The 21257-nt window shown below is 43.8% G+C and overlaps 1 protein-coding gene across 1 annotated transcript in view; it reads right to left on the bottom strand.

Annotated features, from left to right (window-relative positions):
* The window catches only part of GLP2R (glucagon like peptide 2 receptor), an 80106-nt gene that overhangs the window by 41283 nt on the left and 17566 nt on the right, over positions 1–21257 (bottom strand). The window contains exons 3-4 of the mRNA XM_075559166.1: positions 20210–20314; positions 14203–14324 (exon numbers count right to left, since the gene is read on the bottom strand). Of these exons, the coding sequence (XP_075415281.1) occupies positions 14203–14324; positions 20210–20314 (227 nt within the window). The remainder of the gene's footprint in view (positions 1–14202; positions 14325–20209; positions 20315–21257) is intronic.

The following is a 21257-nucleotide window of genomic DNA, read 5'->3' as shown; positions in this document are numbered from 1 at the left end:
AGACATTTGCTATGAATCAGGGTCCACGGCGGTGGATTTGGTATATTTGTTGACTTGTTTTCTTCTGTTATTAAGTGTGGTTTCCCATTGAAGTTGAACTTTCTCACCCAATCCAACACTACTAAAACTTTTAATAAATAGTTTTTGTACAAGAATCCATAGTTCGTTTTTATTACCGGTTAGCAACTTAAACTTCTCTGCATAGCTCCTTTACTGATGTACAGTCAACAATATATAAAGTATAAAACATGAGTTTTGACACATATGTATACACATACCTGTGATACCATTATCACAATCAGGATAATGAACATCACCTCCAAAAGCTTTACTTCTGACCCTTTGTAATACATCCACCAGGATCATCTGGGATAATCTCTCCCATTTAAAATCCTTCACCTCATCATATCTATAAAATCCCTTTTGCTATGCAAAGTAATAGATTCACTCTTTCTAACATTTAGAATGTCAGAGGCCATTATTCCATACTTGTATCATGTCAAAGAAATTCCCTTCCACTCCTAATTGGGTGAGAGTATTTTATCATAAATGATTGCTAGATTTGGTAATATATTTTATCTGCATCTGTTTAGATGATTGAAAGGTTTTTCTTCTTTTAGTCTGTTAATATGATTGATTACATTGATCAATTTTCAAATGTTAAATCAACATTGAATGTTTTACTTTACTTCACTTGGCCATAATATATTATCAACATCATGTAGATAACACCAACAGCAAAAGTCTGGGTCTTAAATGTGTGCATAAGTAAGTGTAGTGAAGAAGGCTGGTGGTACCCAGTTACAGAGAGATACAGAATCTGAGTCTTAAAGGCTTGAAGATAAACAAGCGGCCATCTAGCTCAGAAGCAACAAAGCCCACATGGAAGAAGCACACCAGCCTGTGTGATCATGAGGGGTTGAAGGGACAAGGTATCAGGCATCAAAGAACAAAAAATCATGAATGAGGGGGAGTGTGGGGTGGGGACCCAATGCCCATCTGTAGACAACTGGACATCCCTTTGTATAGGAGTAGCAGGGAGGAGACGAGTCACTCAGGGTGCAGTGTAGCATCGATGAAAAACACAACTTTCCTCTAGTTCTAAAATGCTTCCCCTCACCCCCACTATCATGATCCCAGTTCTACCTTACAAACCTGGTTAGACCAGAGCATGTACAATGGTGCAGATAGGAACTGGAAGCACAGGGAATCCAGGACAGATGAACCCCTCAGGACCAGTGGAGAGAGTGGTGATACCCAGAGGGTGGAGGGAAGGTGGGGTAGAAAAGGGGAACCAATTACAAGGATCTACATATAACCTCCTCCCTGGGGGATGGACAACAGTAAAGTGGGTGAAAGGAGATGTCGGGCAGTGTAATACATGATAAATAATAATAATTTATAAATTATCAAGGGTTCATGAGGGAGGGGGGAGCTGGGAGGGAGGGGGAAAATATGAGGAGCTGATTCTAAGAGCCTAAGTGGAAAGCAAATATTTTGAGAATGATGAGGGCAATGAATATACAAATGTGCTTGATGCAATGGATGTATATATGGATTACAATATATATATATGGAATTCAATAAAATGATTGAAATAATTTTTTTAAGGCTGGGTCTTTTCATAAAGCCAATGCCCTGCTAGTGCTGGTGCTAATTGGTAAGCAGTGGACTGCTAACCACAAGGTCAGTAGATCAGACCCACGAGCTGCTCCTCAGGAGAAAGAGGTCTGCTCCTTTCAGGATGTACACCTCAGGTTCCTACATAGGTAGCTATGAGTTGGAATCCTGGGTTTAATATCATAGAAGGGCAGGAGGAGGAAGAGAAGGGGGTAGAGAGTGTTCTAGATTAAAGATACTAAAATGATGTTACACTAAATGCAATATATGAATCTGGATTAAATCCTGGCTCAGTGAGGGCAAGGGGAGAGATATACAAATTTGTTGGGAATAATGGGAACCATTTGAATACGGATGAAACATTAAATAGTCATGATAGAATTACTATCTATTTTACTGAGTTGGGAGAAAGGTATTGCGGGGTGTAGCCAAACTCACCCACATGGAGTCAATGCTGACTCATAGCAACCCCCTGTGAGTTCTGAGACTTTAACTGTTAACAGGATTAGAAAGCCCACAATACCCCTCAGCTTAGGAGGGTGGACCTAGGAGCAGAGTGGCCAAGAGCTGGGCTGCTCCCCACAAGGTCAGCTATTTGTAAATCACTGCTCCTCAGGAGGAAGGTACAATTTTCTACTCCTGTAAAGAGCTACAGTATCTGAAACCCAGAGGGGCAGTTCTACCCTGTCCTATAGGGTTGTTATGAGTGGGCATCAACCCAATTGTAGTGAGTTTTTAAATACATATATGTTTTAATTTTTAATCTTAGAGGTAGGTGATGAAAACTTAGGGATAAAAATCTCATGTTATCTGAGATTTATTTTCAAATATATCAAAAGGAGACAAAGAGGAAATGAAGGTGGTAAATGTTCGATTTTTTTCCCTAGGTAGAGGCTATTTAAGTGTTTATTTTACTATTCTTTCAATGTCTCTATATGTTTGAGAATTGCTAAATAAATTGTTGAAAACATTATAGATGTATATATTTGTGTATGTTAAAATGATACTAAAAATTAAAACCATCAAATTACATATATTAAAATTATCTATGATAAAGAAGGGGACTTCAAAGAGCTCATGGACAATTTACAATATTTTTTGTTCCATTTTTTTCAGGAAGGTTTTGAACCCCCTTCCTACGTATATTGATTACGTCCCGCATTGGAGAATATAAATTATTTTTCAAAGGATGAAGGAAACAGTTTGAAGTGAAGCAAGATAACAGTTTATTTCAAGATAACAATTTGTCTATATAACTAAACACAATTCACTTGGAGGACAGACCCAAGCCATTGTATTTTCAGTTGCCTCATATGCATGTGAAAGTTGGACATGGAATAAGGAAGACTGAAGAAGAAATGATGCAAGTTGAATTATGATACTGATGAAAATTATTGAACTACCACGGACTGCCAAAGAACAAGCGGATCTGTCTTGGAAGACGCATAGGCAGAATGCTTCTTAGAAGTGATGATGGGGAAACTTCACTTCAGTATGTAGGACATGTGGTCAGGAGAGGCCAGTCCCTAGAAAGGGACATCCTATTTGGTCAAGTGGAGGGGCAGTAAAAAGAAGAAAACCCTTAACAAAATGGATGGACACAGGGGTTGCAACATAGAAAAAATCGTCAGCATGGCTCCAAACTGGGCAGTGTCCCTTCTGGGGTACAGATGGTCACTGTGAGCTGGAACTGACACGACAGCACCTAACAACACAAACTCAATTCCGTACTGAAGGACACAAGCGTGTGTACTCACACAGAGACACCTTTGCTCTCTGCTTAAAAAGTGGCATTGGACCCCCTTGTAGTATTAGTTGGAAAACATACCTTTTTTTTTTTTTGCCAAAATTCTGAAGGGCGAAGCTTTACTAACATTTGCCTTTGGGGAAAAATATCAACCCTCTATTAGAAACACAGGTAAGCATGGTCCGAAGTTGTTGGGGGGGGGGGGGTTGTTTGTTTAAGCATTTGAATTCTTGAAAATAAGACTACTGCAAAGGGGGGTGGGGCTGTTGGTCCTCATATTCTTAGTTTTCCAGATTGCAAATGTTTTACTTCTTTTCTTGGAAAGCACAGTTTTCAAATCTCACCTTGCTGTCCCCTTCTGCTGGCTTGGGGATGGAGTTATCGCAGGCTTAAGCCCAGAGCAAGGGGCCAGGCAGACCACACGTGCCTGCCAATGCCTAGTGAACTCTGGTTCTCTCCCGAGGCTGCATATGAGCATCACCCGAGGCACTTTAGAGTCCTGTGTCATACCTCGGTCTCACAACAGACCAGCGGGACCAGAATGTATGATAACATCATTTGCCGAGGAGCCCTGGTGGCAGTGGGGTAGGCATTGCGCTGTTCACCACAGGGCTGACAGTTCAGACTCACCAGCTGACCTTCAGGAAAAAGATTTACGATCTTGTAACCCCTGTACAGCATTGCTGTGAGTCAGAATCAACTCCATGACAGTGAGATGGTGTGTGTGTGTGTGTGTGTGTGTGTGTGTGTGTGTGAGAGAGAGAAAGAGAGAGAGAGAGAGAGAGAGAGAGAGAGAGAGAGAGAGAGAGAGAGAGAGAGAGATGTAATGGCATTTTGCATCCTAGATCAAGGCCAGGGGTGAGGGAATGGGGAGAAGTCAGAATCAACTCCATGACAGTGAGATGGTGTGTGTGTGTGTGCGTGCGTGTGTGTGTGTGTGTGTGTGTGTGTGTGTGAGATGTAATGGCAATTTGCATCCTAGATCAAGGCCAGGGGCGAGGGAATGGGGAGAAGTCCAATATGACTCTGAGACTGTCTGTGTCCTGGAGAAACTTACGGTCCAGGAGGGAAGAAAAGAAATAAATACAAAGTAGTGGGGGAAGGGGCTTCAAGACATTCGTAGACAAATGGAATTTAAAAATAATGGAATGGTTCCACCACCTCTTTGAAGCCCCTTTCATACAATCTGCTTAATTCAAAGCCTACAATTGGGCTAACTGAGAAAAGTCTGGCCGATTCTTGAGATATGCTGAATCCAAGCTAACCACCGTCACTGAAACACCTTTAAGAAGTGTGACACAATGTGGTTGTTAGATGCCATTGAGTTGGTTCTCACCCATGGCGACCTTGTACACAACAGAACCGAACATTGCTCAGGCCTGTGTCATCCTCACAATTGTCTCTAGGAGCCCATTGCTGACACTTCCTGAGGCCTTCAGTTTGTGACAATGTTTCAAAGCGGCGCATAAGGATTTCAGGGGGCTACTTCCTCTAAAGTGGGCAGCTCTTCTTAGTCTGGAAGCTCCATTGGAACCTGTTCATTTTGAGTGAGCCTGCCGACATTTGAAGGGCCATAGCCTCTAGCATCACAGCAACACACAAACAACCACAGTAGGACACATGCCAGATGATGTCACACATTAATACTGAATAATTCAATTGGCCCAGATTAGGTATTAAAGTTAAAAACTGGAAGAAATTTCCTACAAATATGGAGGATCCAACGGAAATTTCTTCAGATGGGAAGCTAGTCTAGACTTGGGGGGCCAATTACCACTTATCTGTTGGATTGTTGTCCTCTTGTGGTCTGCCTGCTGCCATGATACCGGCAGAGATGCCACTTGTGTTTCGAATACCAGTAGGGTTGTCCATGGTGTGCAGACGACACCTGTACTGAAGGCTACAAGCTTCAGTATGAGCTACACCTCAGCATAAAGAAAGCAGATGTTCCACAGCTGACTGAACAAGCAACATCGTGATCAGAGGAATGCCCATGAGAGCAGCATTCCAAAATCAAATGACGTGCAATCACGTGTTGCTCAGCATGCATGATACGTCATGTAAATTAAGATATCATGTGATATGAGCATTATCCCAACCTACCTAACTCGTGAGCAAATAGGATTCACTCACTTTCCAATAGCATCCCCTGATCTTGTGGAAAATAAACACTTCTCCTTTGCCTTTTGTTGCTGTGGTTACTATCACAGGGATTGGTGCATTTGAGAGCCATGATGTACTACATGGTAATATTGACTAAAGGAAAATGGGGAATTGATCACAAGGATCAACCTATAACTCCTTCCCAGGAAGAACAACAGAAATGTGCATGAGGGGTGATGGAGGATGGTGTAAGCTATAAAAATAATCATCTATAACTCATCAAGGGTTCATGAGGGAGGGTTGGGGGGAAGAAGAAGACGCGGGGAGCTGATATCTGGGGCTCAAGTGGGAAGAGAAGGCTTTGAAAATGATGATGGCGGCATATGTGCAAATGTGCTAGACACACTGTATGAATGCATGGATTGGGATAAGAGATGTAAGAGCCCCCAATAAAAGTAATTAATTTTTAAAAAGAAAAAGAAAATTAAAAAACAGCATTCAAGAGACATTCAATACATGAGGTTGGATGTTGCTGCCTAGGGGCCCAAGTACACAAAGAAAGTTGCATTCCCTCATGAAGGGACCATGTGGTGAAGAAACAAGAAGGTGCCTGGTTTTCAGAAAGAAGGTCTTAAAGGCTTGTTTTCAAGTAAGCAGCCATCTCAGGGAGGTGTCAACTAAGTCACATGGAAGAAGCACACCAGCCTGTGTGATCCAAGGATTGTAAATAATATGATCCAAATCCAGAGGGAATGGTATCAGAGCTTAAATTGTGAAGACCCAGTTTGCAGAAGGCTATGAATGACAGTGGAAGCCTAAAATCCATGTGCAGGGTCCCCACAAAGATAAAGCCTCTGGTCAATCACCTCTGAACATAGGTGAGGGATGTGAATAGGCTCTTTAATAGACAGAGAGGACTCACTACCAGTGAGTCAGTGATGATGCTGACTCATAGCGACCTATAGGACAGGGTAGAATGGAAATTCCTGCCTTTCTCCCAAGGACCAGCTGGTGGTGTCGAACTGCCAACCTTGGGGATCCCAGCCCCACTGGTAACCACTCTGCCAGGAGGACCCCATAGTATATATAGTTAGGTTAAAATGTAACATCTTTTTAATCCACTTAAAATACGAATCAATTTTTAAAAATTAAAAAGGGAAGGGAAACACATGTGGGTTGCACCTCCAGTGAACAGCCTTGCTATCATGCACAGCACATTAGAAATCCGAGTATAGGTGAAAATTTGACACTTTATCATTTCTTCTCCGTTTTAAAGTTGTTCTACTTTTTAAATCTTTCTTTCTTCTCAATTGAGGCTTTTCTCTATTTTGTTATTGTTAGCTTTATTTGTTTGTTTTTCTTTAAAAAAATCATTTTTTTATTGGGGGCTTGTACAACTTTTATCACAATCCATCCATCCATCCATTGTGTCAAGCACATTTGTACATTTGATGCCCTCATCATTTTCAAAACATTTACAAAAAATCATTTTCAAAACATTTTCTTTCTACTTGAACCCTTGGGATCAGCTTCTAATTTTCCCCCACTCCCTCACCTTCCCTCCCTCACAATTTATAATTTTTTTTTCATGCCTTACACTGTCCAATGTCTCCCTAAACCCACTTTTCTGTTGTCCACCCACCAGGGAGGGGTTATATGTAAATCTTTGTGATCAGTTCTCCCTTTGTCCCCCCACCTTTCTGGTATCACTACTCTCATTATTGGCCCTTAGGGGTTTATCTGTCCTGGATTTCCTGTGTTTCCAGCTCTTATCTGTATCAGTGTACATCCTCTGGTCTAGCCGGATTTGTAAAGTAGAATTGGCATCATGATAGTGGGGTGGGGGGAAGCATTAAAGAACTAGAGGAAAGTTGGGTTTCATTGATGCTATACTGCACCGACTGGCTTGTCTCCTCCCCATGACCCTTCTGTAAGGGGGTGTCCAATTGTCTACAGATGGGCTTTCAGTCACCACTCCACACTCCTCTTCACTCACAATGTTATGATTTTTTGTTCTTTGCTGCCTGATACCTGATCCTATTGACACCTAGTGATCACACAGGCTGGTGTGCTTCTCCCATGTGGGTTTTGTTGCTTCTCAGCTAGATGGCCGTTGTTTATCTTCAAGCTTTTAGGACCCCAGACACTATATCTTTTGATAGCCTGGCACCATCAGCTTTCTTTGCCACATTTGCTTATGCACCTATTCTGTCTTCAGTGATCATGTCAGGAAGGTGAGCATTACAGAATACCAGATTATTAGAAAAAAGTGCTCTTGTGTTGAGGAAGTACTTGAGTAGAGACCCAATGTCCACCTGCTACCTTAATTCTAAACCTATAAATATATGTACATAGATCTCTTTCCCCATCATCATATAAATATATTTACTTATGTACATGCCTGTATTTAGATCTCTATAAATGTCCTTTGTCTCCTAGTTCTTGCCTCTGTTTCCTTTTACTTTCCTCTTGTTCCACTACCATGTTCAGCCTTCATTTGGGTTTCAGTAATTCCTCTTGGTTACATTGCCCTTGATCAAGCCCTAGCAGGCCTCCTACCCACTCCTCGCCATCTATTTTAGACCACTCATTGTTCCCTTGTCCCTGGGTTTGTTACCACCCACTTCCTTCCCCTTGCCTCCCCCTCTCCCATGTCCCCCTGGAACCATCAATCCCATTGTTTTCTCCTCCAGATTGTTTATCCCACCTATCTGATCTAGAAAGACCTGCAGAAATAATAATATGCACAAAAAATAAAACAGAGCAAAGTGAAGCGACAGAAGAAAACAATGATGACAAAAAAGAGAAAAGTGTGTAAATAGTTCCAGGTCTGCTTGTTGACCATTAAGAGTGTTTTCCGGTTGAGCCTGATGGGGTGCCATGCCCTGGCCCCATCATCATTTTCAAAACATTTTCTTTCTACTTCAGCCCTTGGTATCAGCTTTTCATTATTCCCCTCCCTCTCCCACTCTCCTTCCCTCATGAACCCTTGATAATTTATACTTTATTATTTTTTCATGTCTTACACTGACCAATGTCTCCCTTCACCCACTTTTCTGTTGTCCATCCCCCAGCAAGGGGGTTGTATGTAGATCATTGTGATCTGTTTCCCTTTTTTCCCCCTCCTTACCCTTCCTCATATCACCACTCTCAATATTGGTCCTGCAGGGTTTATCTGTCCTAGATTCCCTGTGTTTCTAGCTCTTATCTGTACCCATGTACATGCTCTTGTCTAGCCAGATTTATAAGGTTGAATTGGGGCCATACTAGTTTCAGGGAGTGTGGGGGGGGGTGGGAAGAAGCATTAAAGAACTAGAGGAAAGTTGTATGTTTCATCAGTGCTATACTAGATCTGACTGGCTCAACTCCTCCCATGACCTTTCTGTAAGCGGGTGTCCAATTGTCTACAGATGGGCTTTCAGTCTCCATTCCACACTCCCCCTCATTCACAATGATATGATTTTTTGTTCTGAGTCTTTGATGCCTGATACCCGATCCCATCGATACCTCATGATCACACAGGCTGGTGTGCTTCTTCCATGTGGACTTTGTTGCCTCTCTGCTAGATGGCCACTTGTTTATCTTCAAGCCTTTGAGACCCCAGACACTATATCTTTTGATAGCCGGGCAGCATCAGCTTTTTATATGTTTTTCAGGATATGAAATCCAGGATGAATGAATCTATAGAGACAGTAACTGGATTAATGGTTTCTTGGGAGTATGGCAGGAGAGTTTAGCAGGAAATAAGGAGCTGGTAACAGAGCAAAAGAAAGAAGAAAAAGTTCAAAAATTGATTTTGGCAATGATTGTACAATTCTTCTTGATGTGGTTGAACTGAATTGTATGATATGTAGATTATATCCCAATAAAACTATTTTAAGAAAGATAGGTGGCATTAAAATAAAATAGAAAGTATATGCATAAGCCAGTAACAGGCATTTATTATCACTATCACGACATATATGTTTTATGTGTACTGTACGGTTATATAAGTAGCCCCGGTGACGTAATGGATTACACAGGCCAGTAGTGTGAACCCATCAGGCATGCTCTGGGATGAAGATGAGGCATTCTAGTCCCACAAAGATTTGCAGCCTCAAAAACTCACAAGAGTACAGGGCCAGCCCCAATCCCGACTATGTGGACACCACCAACACCCTCAGAAGAATGCACTTCAGAAGACAGCTCTGGGCCTACAGCTTGGGGAGAGGGGCACATTAGAGCACATGGGAGAAATGAAAAGGGAGGAGAGGACATCCTGGCCCACCAAGCCCTGAGGACACTATTCCTGTTCAGAACAGACAACACACAGAGAGGACCATAGGGCCTGCCCCACCACCAGACACGATGTCCCTCACTAAACCATAGGGCTGCCGGGGACAATATTGGAGACACAGTGCCAGAGTTGTGCACAATCTGACCCCGTTACACTGGGGCAAACACTGTGGGCATGCAACAGAGCAGCAAGGGGAACACCAAAACTAGACTTGGGAGACAGAGGGTGGCACCCCATCAGACTCGACTCGAAACACTCATAAAGGACAACAAACAGACCTGGAACTGTTGATAGGATTTTCCATTTTTGTCAGTGGCTTTCTTTTTGGTATTGTTATCTTGTTTTTGTCTTTTTGTTGTTGTTATTGTCTTGTTGGTTTTGACTTGCTTTGTTATTTTATGTGGCTTTGCCTGTTTTTTGCACTTATTAGTGTCTATCTAGATAAGGTAGGCGGGATAAACCATTTGGAGATGAAAAGAACCGGACTGATGGTTCCAGTGGAGGGGTACAGGAAAAGGGGAGGTGGGAGAAAGGAAGAGGGGGAAGCAACCCAAGAACAGGGAACAAACAACAAGTGAACTAAAATCAATGGAGAGACAGGCATAGAGTACCAAGTAGGGCTTAATCAAGGGCAATGTATCAGCGAGCAAGTGCTAAACCCAAATGAAAGAAAGCCTAACATGATGGTCAGACAAGAGGAAAGTAAAAGGAAATAGAGGAAAGAACCAAGAGGCAAAGGTCATTTATAGAGGTCTAAATAAAGGCATGTACATAAATATATTTATAATGAGAGGGGAATAGAACTATTCCTCACATGTTAAGAATTAAGGTTGCAGATGGATACTGGGCCTCAACTCAAGTACTCCCTCAACACAAGAACACTTTGTTCTAACAATCTGCGCTTGACACACTGGAAGAATGTATGGATTATGATAAGAGATGTAAGAGTCCCCAATAAAAGTAAGAAAAAAATAAAATTCTATAATATTTTTTAACTCACAATGGTAATTCTACTCTGCTATTTAGGGTCACTATGAGTTGGAATCAACTCAATGTCAATGAGTTTGGTTTGGGTTTCGTTCCATTACACCTGGCAGCACGATTGCTTTGCATACGAGAAATAAGAGATATAAATGTTACATGACAGAAGCTGTACATTCACTGCCTCCTGGTATGTCCAATCCCTCTTGTTGTTGGCTCAGGGTTTCTAAACTCTATTTTAGCCTTAAAGGACCCCTAGTGGTACTATGGGATAAGCCTCAGGCTACTACTGCAAGGTCAGTGGTTCAAATCCATGAACTTCTCCAGTGGAGGAAGAAAGATGAGGTTGTGTGCTCCGATAGACTTAAAGAACACAAATAGGGTCCGTGTGAGTGTGAATAGCAGTGGAATGAGATGAGTCCAAACTGACCTGATGGCATGGGCTCGATTTGGGGGGGTTTCCATGTGTCAGGTGTTGTCTGAATGGACGTTATGTGGTGCATGACAGTGTTAGAGTGGCCAAATATGCTTCACAGGACATCTTTAAAGGGATGGAAAGCAAAGGCACCAGGTTGAGGCTAAACTGTGCCTTACCCAAGCCAAGCAATTTTCAATTGTCTCATATGCATGCGGATGCTGCAAATCAAGAAGATCAAGGAGGACGTCTTGCAATATGGTATTGGCAAAGAATATGGCACATACAGTGGACGTCCAGAATGACGAACAAATTTGTATTGGCGCAAGTACAGCCAGAAAGGTGCTTAAAAGTGTGAAAAGTGAGACATTGTCTCATCGACTTTGGACAGGTTATCAGGAAGGGCTGGTCCCTAGTGGAAGATAGTGTGCTTGCTCCAGGAGCAGTGCTAAAGAAGACCTTCTGTGAGATGGAGTGACACAGTGACTGTAACCATAGCTCAAACAGAGCATGGCACAGAACTGGGCAAAGTTTCATTCTGTTGTAAGGAGGTCACAAAAATCAGAGTCAACTCGATGGTACTTAGCAACAACAAGAGATCCAAGAGCATGCCAACACCCATTATGCTCTGCAGGAGATATAGCCAGGGTGGAGCACCATGGGTTAGACCAAATAACTAAAAACCAAAGCCATTGGCTTCAGCTCAATTTCAATGTGTTATGAATTAAATTGTGTGTCCCTTGCCTAAAATCTCTATGTCAGGATCCTAATTGCTATGCCTGTTGATGTATTCCCATTAGGGAACAGGCTTTTCCTTGTTATCCAGTGAAGCCATGTCAGTGTAGGGTGTGTCTTACACCTGGTGATTTCAGGGACATAAAAGAGAGAGAGAAGCAAGGGCTATGTGGGAAAAGGCATACACCACGTGGACATCTTCAACAAGTGCCCAGGGTACAGATGCCGAGACAGGTTCTTTGGCAAGAGTGAAAAATAAGAGCCTTCCCCTGGAGCCGGTCCCCTAAGTGCAGACTTCGAATTTCCTACACTGTGAGAAATGGGCTCAAGCTCAGGAACAATCGTTAGGATGACGTAGGACCAGGCAATGCTTCGTGATGTTGTGCATCGGGCCACTATAGGGGAGACCTGACTCATTGGCACCTAACAGTAACATCGTCAAACTGTGGGAATCTAAACTTCTGTGTGTTGGAGCCCCCCCACCCCCACCCCCTTGTGCTACTTCTGTTACGGCAGTGCTAGGAATCTCGGGAACCACAGGGTTTTCTTGGCTTTCATCGTGATGTTTTCTTTGGGTTGAAACTGACTTACGGCACCTGACAACAACAATATTTATGGAAGCCCATTGGCAAGCCTTTGTTCTGGGGGTCTGAAGAGAGCTATCATTTCTGTAGAGTCGGGGAAGTCGTGCGGAGGAGAAGAAAGGCGATGATAGTCATGATCCCATGCCTACTGGCTGCCAAGATGGAATCATCACTCAACATTCATTGTCTCTGTTGAGCCTCACACCCAACTCAGGCCAAGTTAGCACCATCAATCCCATGCTATGGGTATGTGAAGAAGTTACATGGCTTCCGTCATAACTGAAGTCTGCCTTCTCTTGTCCTCGGACATTATTCAACTGTCCTTAGCAATTGATGGGAAAATATTAAAGGGGCTAAGAAAATGAAACAAATTCAAAATGTAACAAAACACGAAAGGAATTAAGCCAAAATCTTAGGAGGGGTGGGAGGTAGGGTGAGTGTTGAGAATTTGCAGGATCAAGTTAGGGCCAAGAATTAGGTCTTCAGATATCTAGAACCATGGAGCGATCAAAGGACAAGGGTGCTTCCTGTGTGGCCCCCTTATTAGCGAACCACAACCAAACCAAGCCGGTGGCCATGGAGCAGATTTCCACTCGTGGTGACTCCATGTGGTTCAGAGTAGAACCACGCTCCACAGGGTTTTAGATGGCTGTGACCTTTATAGTTAGTAGCCAAGCAATTAACGAAGCCCTTCCACTGGGCACCTCAGACCGACTCCCAGCCTAAGCCAGACCCCGGAGGCTATGCTAACCTTGACCTGGCTGTCCTTCCAAGATGTTTTTAATCTTTCAGACCCACCTCAGTCCTGAAAGTGACATCTTTGTATTTTGAAGAATGCACCCTGCATGGAAAGTGACCATGAGACCCCTCACGACCTCCCAACACGTGTTAGCGGAGATAAATCAGAGTGGAGGGGTAGAAAGTGACCAGGGCGGTCACTCTCAATTGAGAGACCACAGGAGAGCACTTGGCCATGGCGACATTTGAGCTGGGCACTAAGTGATGAGGAGGCAGCTATTGAAAAGCTGCAGGAACAACAAGCACGAACAGTAGGATCAGCGCTGAAGGGCTGGCTTCCTTTGTTGTTGTTTTATGAGTCGTTTTATTGGGGGGCTCTTACAAATCTTATGACAATCCATCATTCGATTGCATTAAGCCCACTTGTACATATATGGACATCATTGTTTCCAAACCATTTTCTATTTAAGCCCTTAATTACAGCTCCTCTTTTTCCCATGATATATTATTGCTATTGTTTCCTGTCTTAAACCATCCGTGGTCTCCCTTGACCCACATTTCTGTTGTTTGTCCCCCTGAGGGGTGGGCTATATATCCAACATTGGTGTTGTTGTTAGGTGCTGTCAGTTCAGTCAGTTCCAACTCGTAGTGACCCTACGAAACACTGCCTGGTCCTGTGCCATCCTCACGTCGGACTTGTGTTTGGATCCTTCGATTTAGCCACTGTGCCAATCCATCGTGTCGAAGTCTTCCTTGTTTTTTACTGTCCTGCTAGTTTACCAAGTATGACGTCCCTCTCTGGGGACTAGCCTCTCCTGACAAAATGGCTAAAGTATATCAGATGAAGTCTTGACATACTTACCTCTTAGAAGCATTCTGACTATCCCTCTTCCCAGGCGGAATTTGTTTGTTCTTTTGGCAATCCATGGTACTTTCAATATTCTTTACCAACACCATAATTCAAATGCTCCCAGTACCTCATGACCAGGCAGAGGAGACTCACGTTCTTCTGGAAGCTGTGGCTCTCGTCACATTCCGAGTCATCCTGCCAAATACGTGTGGTGTTCTCGCTTAGCTGCCAAACCCCCTGAGCCGAGCAGCGTCTGTAGGCCTTTCCTGTGCTCTCTGAAAGGAAACAGAGCTTTAGAGGAAAGCTCATGGCACGAAGGGCTGTCCAGCCTGCTGGCAGACTTTTACTCTCGCCCTATTGCTGTGGGGGAAACCCCCATGGATCCGGGATCTTCCTTTCCCTTTGGGGTGGTGTGTGCTCATTAGAAGCCCTATTGTTTATTTGTGATGGGAGAAAGCACATCCTCACACCCCATGATCCACCCATGTCCGCTGTGTTTACCCAGAGTCCCCAGAGTCAGAGCAATCCCAGGGGACTTCAAACCAGAAACCAAGCTCACTGCCATGGAGGCCCGGTCAACAAGTAGGATGCCGAGTACAAGACAGGGTAAAGCAGCCCGGTGGGTTTCAGAGACTGTATCTCTTCACTGGAGTCAAAAGCTTCATCTCTCTCCTTTCGAGAGGCTAGGGGCCAAGAACTGCTGACCTTGCATTTATGGCACTAAGGTACAGCCCAGCTAAGGAGCATGGCCTCTAGCCTCTTTCTGATGCTCGCAAGTTGAGGTCATGAAGGAAACGGCAGTGGACATGAGGTGACTAAAACTCAAAACTCTTGTCATCGAGTCAATTCCAACTCATGATAAGACTACAGGGCAGAGTAGCACTACTCCATACTCTTTATGGGAGTAGAAAGCCTCATCTTTCTCCCATGAGCATCTGTTGGTTTAGAACTGCTGACCTTGGGATTAGCAACCCAATGTGCAACCACTACTACTCACCAGCTTGGTGGCCTTAGGTCTGGTCCTCCCACTGTGTGAGCCATCAAGAACTGGGGCAGAGACTGGGCCATCCTTCACAGTCTCTGTCATCCTCCAGAGACCTTCCAGGGTAGGAGGACCAAATGAAAGCCTGCTCCCCAATCCTTCCTCTGCTGTGACTCAGGCCTGGTTTGTTCCAGGTGCCCTCTGGGAAGCCCCTCCCATCTGAAGGACTAGGGGGTGGGACTTGCCAAGGAGTACCAGATATGTCTGGGAATTTCCTGGTCCTGGTCCAGCCCTGGGCATAGAGGGCAAACAATAGCAATTCATTTACTTTTTTTTTTTTTAGTTTTCCTTGCTATTGGTTAAACTTTCTTCCATCTTAAAGTGTGGACTAAAACATAACCTTGCCATGAGGACATCTCAGGCCACCATTTGCCAATTACAGTCCACTCTCCCACTCCAGTATTCCCATCTCATCCCAGACAACTTCTCACTATGACTTTCACAAATGCTTGTTTTAAAAGGCATTCTTTCCCCCAGTCCTAAATATATGATAAGCTCTTTGGAGAACTTTTAGAGAATACCAAAAAAGTGAAGAGGCATAGAGCTGATCACTCAAAGAGAATGCCTATTAGCATTTTGGTGTTTCTATTATTCTTTTTCTTTTTTAGCAAACAACTTTTGTATATGTAGGAAGCCCTGGTGGTGTAGGGGCTTATGAGTTGGGTTGACGGCTACATGGTAAGCAGTTTGAAACCACCACCTGTTCATCAGGAGAAAGATGAAGCTTTTTACTCCCCTAAAGACCGACAGACCCACTATATGTAGGAAGCCCTGGTGGTGTAGGGGCTTATGAGTTGGGTTGACGGCTACATGGTAAGCAGTTTGAAACCACCACCCGTTCATCAGGAGAAAGATGAAGCTTTTTACTCCCCTAAAGACTGACAGACCCACACGACCAGTTCTACTCCATCCTGTAGGATTGGTGAGAGTCGGAATCAGCTTGATAGCAATGCACTTGGACTTTTGAATATATTGCAATTTTTACACAATGAGATGATAGTATATATACATATTTTATTCTGCCCTTAACAAAATTTTTCATTGATTTAAATATATATATATTTAAATCAATGAAAAGTTTTATATATATAAAACACAACACTCACCAAATCACGAGTTTTGACATGTAGAGCTCAATGATACTAATTACATTATTTGCAGTAATTGTTAGGCTTAGGCATGAATAATCATAGCGTGCATATACCTGTCCACCTGGCATCTCTGCTAAGGTCTCTAAGCAACATCACAAATAACACATCCCAAACCAAACTCTCCTCACAATTTGCTCCACACATGTATTTTCCATCTTAAGTCAAAACCAAACTCTCTGCCATCATGTCAGTTCTGATTCATAGCAGTTTTATGTAAGGTGTCTGAAATTGTAAGCCTCATATTTCTCCTAAGGTACAGCTAGTGGGTTTGAACCACTGATCTTGAAGTTAGCATTCCAATCCTAATCCACGGTGCCATCAGAGATTCTTATTTTCCACCAACACTCACTGTCACCAAGTCAATTACAACTCACAATGACCCAAATGACAGAGTAGAACTGCCACTGTGGGTTTTCGCGACTGTAACTCTTCCGGAAGTAGAAAATTTCATCTTTCTCCCAAAGAGTGCAAGGTGGTTTTGAACTGCTGACCTGGAGGTTAGCAGACCAACACATAATCCACTGTGCCACCAGGGCTCCCTTTATTTTCCATGCAAGTGATGATAATTCATCTTTCTAGTTCCTTTGGTCCTAGACCTGAGACTCATCTTTGTCTTCTCAGTCTCTCGTACCTTCATCTGGTCCATTTGGCAATCCCATCATCTCGACCTTCCCAGAAATCCAGAACCTGAACACTCCTTTTTACATCCTGTTATCACTCAACCACCAGGATATCTCACCTGGATTATTGCCAAGGCCTCCAATGCCCTCGCCCCTCAGTCTGTGGCTAAGCTGACAGTGCGAGCAGGCCAAACAAATGTCAGTCATGTATGCCATGTCTCTGCTAAAATTCTTCCAAGTGTTCTGCAAGAGCAAGTCCAAGTCCTTGAAGAATCTCGTCTTACAAAACCCTGTAAACTCTAAGCCCCGGCGCTCTCTGACCTACACTGCCACGCCTTCTCTCCCCTCTCTGTCCCGACTCCCCAGCCCCACTGGTCTTCTTGTTCTTCATGAAACACGCTGGATGTACTCCCACCGAGGGTGTGTCCTCCCTTTCCCACCTGAACAGCATTTGGCTGGTTGTTGAACTTTCTCCCTTCTTAAAGTGCTCACTAAAACATAACCTTGCCCTTGAGGACATTTCAGGCCATCATTACAAATGCAGCCACTCTCCCTCTCCAGTATTCCCATTGCATCCCAGACAGCTTCTCACTATGGTTCAGATCTTGTAACTGGCACCTTCCACATCCTCTTATAACTCACATCCTCTTGGACCCACCTGGATCTCACCAGGAAACAGCTCTCTGAAGTATGCCCCTAATGATCTGTGGTAGTTACATAATTTCCAGTCAATTTGAAGATATTAAGGTATAGGGGTGGAGTCTAGTCTGTCAGTCAAGTCACAGCCAGATGGTGCCTCCTGATGGGCATGGCCTTCTCATAAGCGGGAGCCTAAGAAATTTCTCTCTCTCCCCCCCCCCCCGCCTTCACCTGCATGCCAGCAAGTCACGTGGAAGCCTGGACCAGCCCTGGAGATGCTTCCACCATCACTGGATTTACACAAATCGGCACCCACCAGCCTATGATCTTCCTGCATTTTTGCATCATTGCATGTGGGACTCAGAAGAGGGGCTTATGGATTGGTATCTGACTTATGGACTTGAATTGGACTGGGCTGGGATATTTTCTTGGTAATAGAAAGCTCTTTATTACATATATATATATATATATATATATATATATATATATATATATATATATATCACTGGATTTGTTTCTCTACTGACACACTGTCCCACCCAGAAAATTGACCTCCATCTAAATTCTCTGCACTAGAGACCTCAAAACATATTTTTTAAATCACTGTTACAATGATTTCTTGGGCTGAAATTAAATACAGTATGCCATTACCTTGCCTTCTCAGAAATTCGCCCTGTGGTAGTTACATAATCTGTTGTCAATTTAAGAGGATTACGAGTGAAGGGGTGGAGTCTGGCCTGTCAATCAAGATATAACCAATGAGGCTTCTGTGTGGGCTTGGCCTTGTCCTAAGAATTCTGGGAACTCCTGTATTTCCTCCTTGGAGGCGGGAGATGCCTCTCTTTCTCACTACACTTCCTTGGAGACTCTCTGCTGACAAGACTGACTCCCTTTGAGACATCCCTGAGGAGAAGCCACATGGACCTACCCTGACGCAGCCAGAACCCTGAACCTGGAGAAGCCATGTGGTGACCCCTGCCAGTGCTGAGATGCTTACAATGCCACTGGATCCACAAGACTTCCTACCCACTGGCCTGGGATCTTCCTACATTCAGTGTCATTTTGTGAGTCTGAAGAGGACTTTACAGATTGGTATCAGACATATGGACTAATACTGGACTTACAGACTTGATCTGGACTAGGCTGGGATGTTTTCTCAATATCCAATTACCCTTTATATAAAACTGTCTCATACACATATGCATGTCCATGGATACGTTTCTCTAGTCTGCCCAGACTAACACATGCCCTCACTGTATTTGATCTGGACATGTATAGCCATGTATGTTTCTAGAGAATAGCTTTATTTGGTCTTAGATTTGCCCTGCTACCTATGGTCAAAGGAAACAAAGTTTTAAGTCAGCATTGCCACTCTTCCCTTCCAGAATAAAATAGCCAATGAAGCTGGCTTCTAGGGGTGGAGATAGGAGAATATGCTTTGCTGTGGTTTGAGTTGACACTTCCTCCCACCAGTATGTGTCAAAATCTATGGGTTCTAGATATCCTAGAAACCATGGAGACTGAGATAATCTTTTCAAATTAAACAAAAATACCCCCTGGCACCTTCCTAAAATCAAACAGTAGTTTAGCTTCACTAGTGAAAAAATGCCTGTCTTGAACGATCTTCTGCATACTAATGTGGTGAATAGCACCCGGGGTCTTAAGAGCACTTGAGCAGCCTCTGAAGGTGCAGCTACTGGTCAGCCCGTGTCTGGAGGCAAGAAGAGTGCTGAAAAATAAAGGCATGTGGAGACAGTTAGTCTACCATACTAAGGGACTACATGAACAGCAGTCTCCACAGCCCTGAAACCAGAACTAGGGGGTTGCTGGCTACTGCCACCAGCAGCTCTGAATAGGATCACATTGCAAGGTCCTGGACATAGTGAGAGAAAAACGTAGAACAAAACTCAAAATCACAAAATATACGTGGCTTGCTGGTCAGAGACTGGTAGGACTCCTGAGACTTACTCATCCTCCAGTCACTGTAGCAGTTACATAATCTCCTAGCCTGTCAATCAGGTCATAGCCAATGATGTCTCTGTGTGGGCATGGCCTTCTCCTGAGGATTCTGGGAACTCCTGCCTTCCTCCCTCGAGGAGGGACACACACACACTCTTTGTTTCTCCTTCCTGTTGAGGAGCCATGTGGAGACCTTCGCCAGTGCTGAGATGCTTCCACCACGCCTGAATCCACAAGACTTTTCACACACTGGTCTCTGATCTTCCTGCATTTGGCATCATTGCATGTGCTGCATGAGTCTAAAGAGGAGCATGTGGACTAGTATTGGGCATATGGGCTAATCTCTGAATTATGGACTTCATGGACTGGGTTAACAGGGAACACAGGAAGGGAGATGAGTGATGCCAGGTCGGGACAGTAATCAGTGAGCCGAAACAGACTATGTAGGAAGAGTTGAATGTAAAATCAATGATCTACACTGCAAATCTTCACCCATTCACTATAAAAAGTTTTTTTTAATCTGTCATGTGCAGTACCCTCTTTTAAGAACTATTTAAATGGGATCAAATTGATATTTGCAGCTTGGAAGATTGGATAGGAGACTGACAGGGGAAGGAGGCTTATGTTAACGATGTACGAACAATTCCGAAAAGAAGGAGGAGAAGGCTTACACAACTGGAGAAATATAACCACTGTCACTAAAAGCCTTTCCAGGTACGACTGGAAATTGGCACCAGATGACGTCTTACCTTTGCGCCACCAAGGTAAGTATGAAGGGCAGGGGACGGAGACATTTCCTGGGGAGGAATGAGGCCAACACACATACTTGTCAAATGTCCCGTTGCAGTATATGCCTGGAGAGAGAGAGAAAAGACACAACACAAGCTAGTTTCCATGGTGTTCCCTCCAACCCATGGCAAGCCTGTGTGCAGAGAACTCTGATCCACTGGGATTTCCATGTCCGCCCCCTTCGGAAGCAGATGGCCAGGCTGTCTTCTGTGCTGTCTCAGGCTGGGTTCAAACTGCCAAGCTTTTGTTTCTTAGCCTAGCACATTCATCTGTGGCAGCAGGCAGGGACTGCTCTGCAGAGAACCGGGGTCGATGTAACAAAATTAAAGCTTGAACACAAGTTCATGGGTGCGGGAGAAAGCAGTCAAGAACCCAGGATCCATCTTCCCGGCATTGGCCGCTAATAGAAGCAGTGCAAGGACCAGACGGGCCAGAGTGTGGAAGGAAAAGGTGGGTGGACATGACTGCTTAATGCAAGCCCCCAGTGAATCCCTCTGACGATAGACCTGAGACATAGCCAGCCTTCCTATCGCACAGAACACGTTGGAAAGTGTGTCATTTCAGATGCAGTTTGGCTAGAATTCATTGAACCCCTTGTTATTCGATCTCCCTTTAGAACCATTTTAAAATTGTGCTTGCTTGTAATATTTTCTGCTTCCTTTTCAATGGAAGTTTTTCTCCATCTCCCTGTATTTGGTTGTCGCTGTTGTTGTTTTCTTTCTAAACTATGTTTCTGTAGAGCAAATCCAGGATAGGTCAATCTATAGCAACAGTAACTGGACTAATGGGTCTTATCATTGATAGCCTTGCTTGTCGCTTCCCAGGATGAAGAGACCGTCAGAGTATGGCCTGAAGCCTGGGACTGGCTGCAAAGCATTGTGATCATCTCAATGGTGATGTGTGGGGTTATTGTGGATTTCTGTTTCTTTGGGGTCAACCTCCAGGCCCCTGAATGAAATCAGTGAAAGAAGGGAGAGAGAGGAGATTTCATTCATGGTCTTCAATGTT

Source organism: Tenrec ecaudatus, chromosome 10, assembly GCF_050624435.1.
Source record: "Tenrec ecaudatus isolate mTenEca1 chromosome 10, mTenEca1.hap1, whole genome shotgun sequence".
NCBI lineage: Eukaryota > Metazoa > Chordata > Mammalia > Afrosoricida > Tenrecidae > Tenrec > Tenrec ecaudatus.
This window is presented reverse-complemented; position numbering and strand designations above follow the sequence as displayed.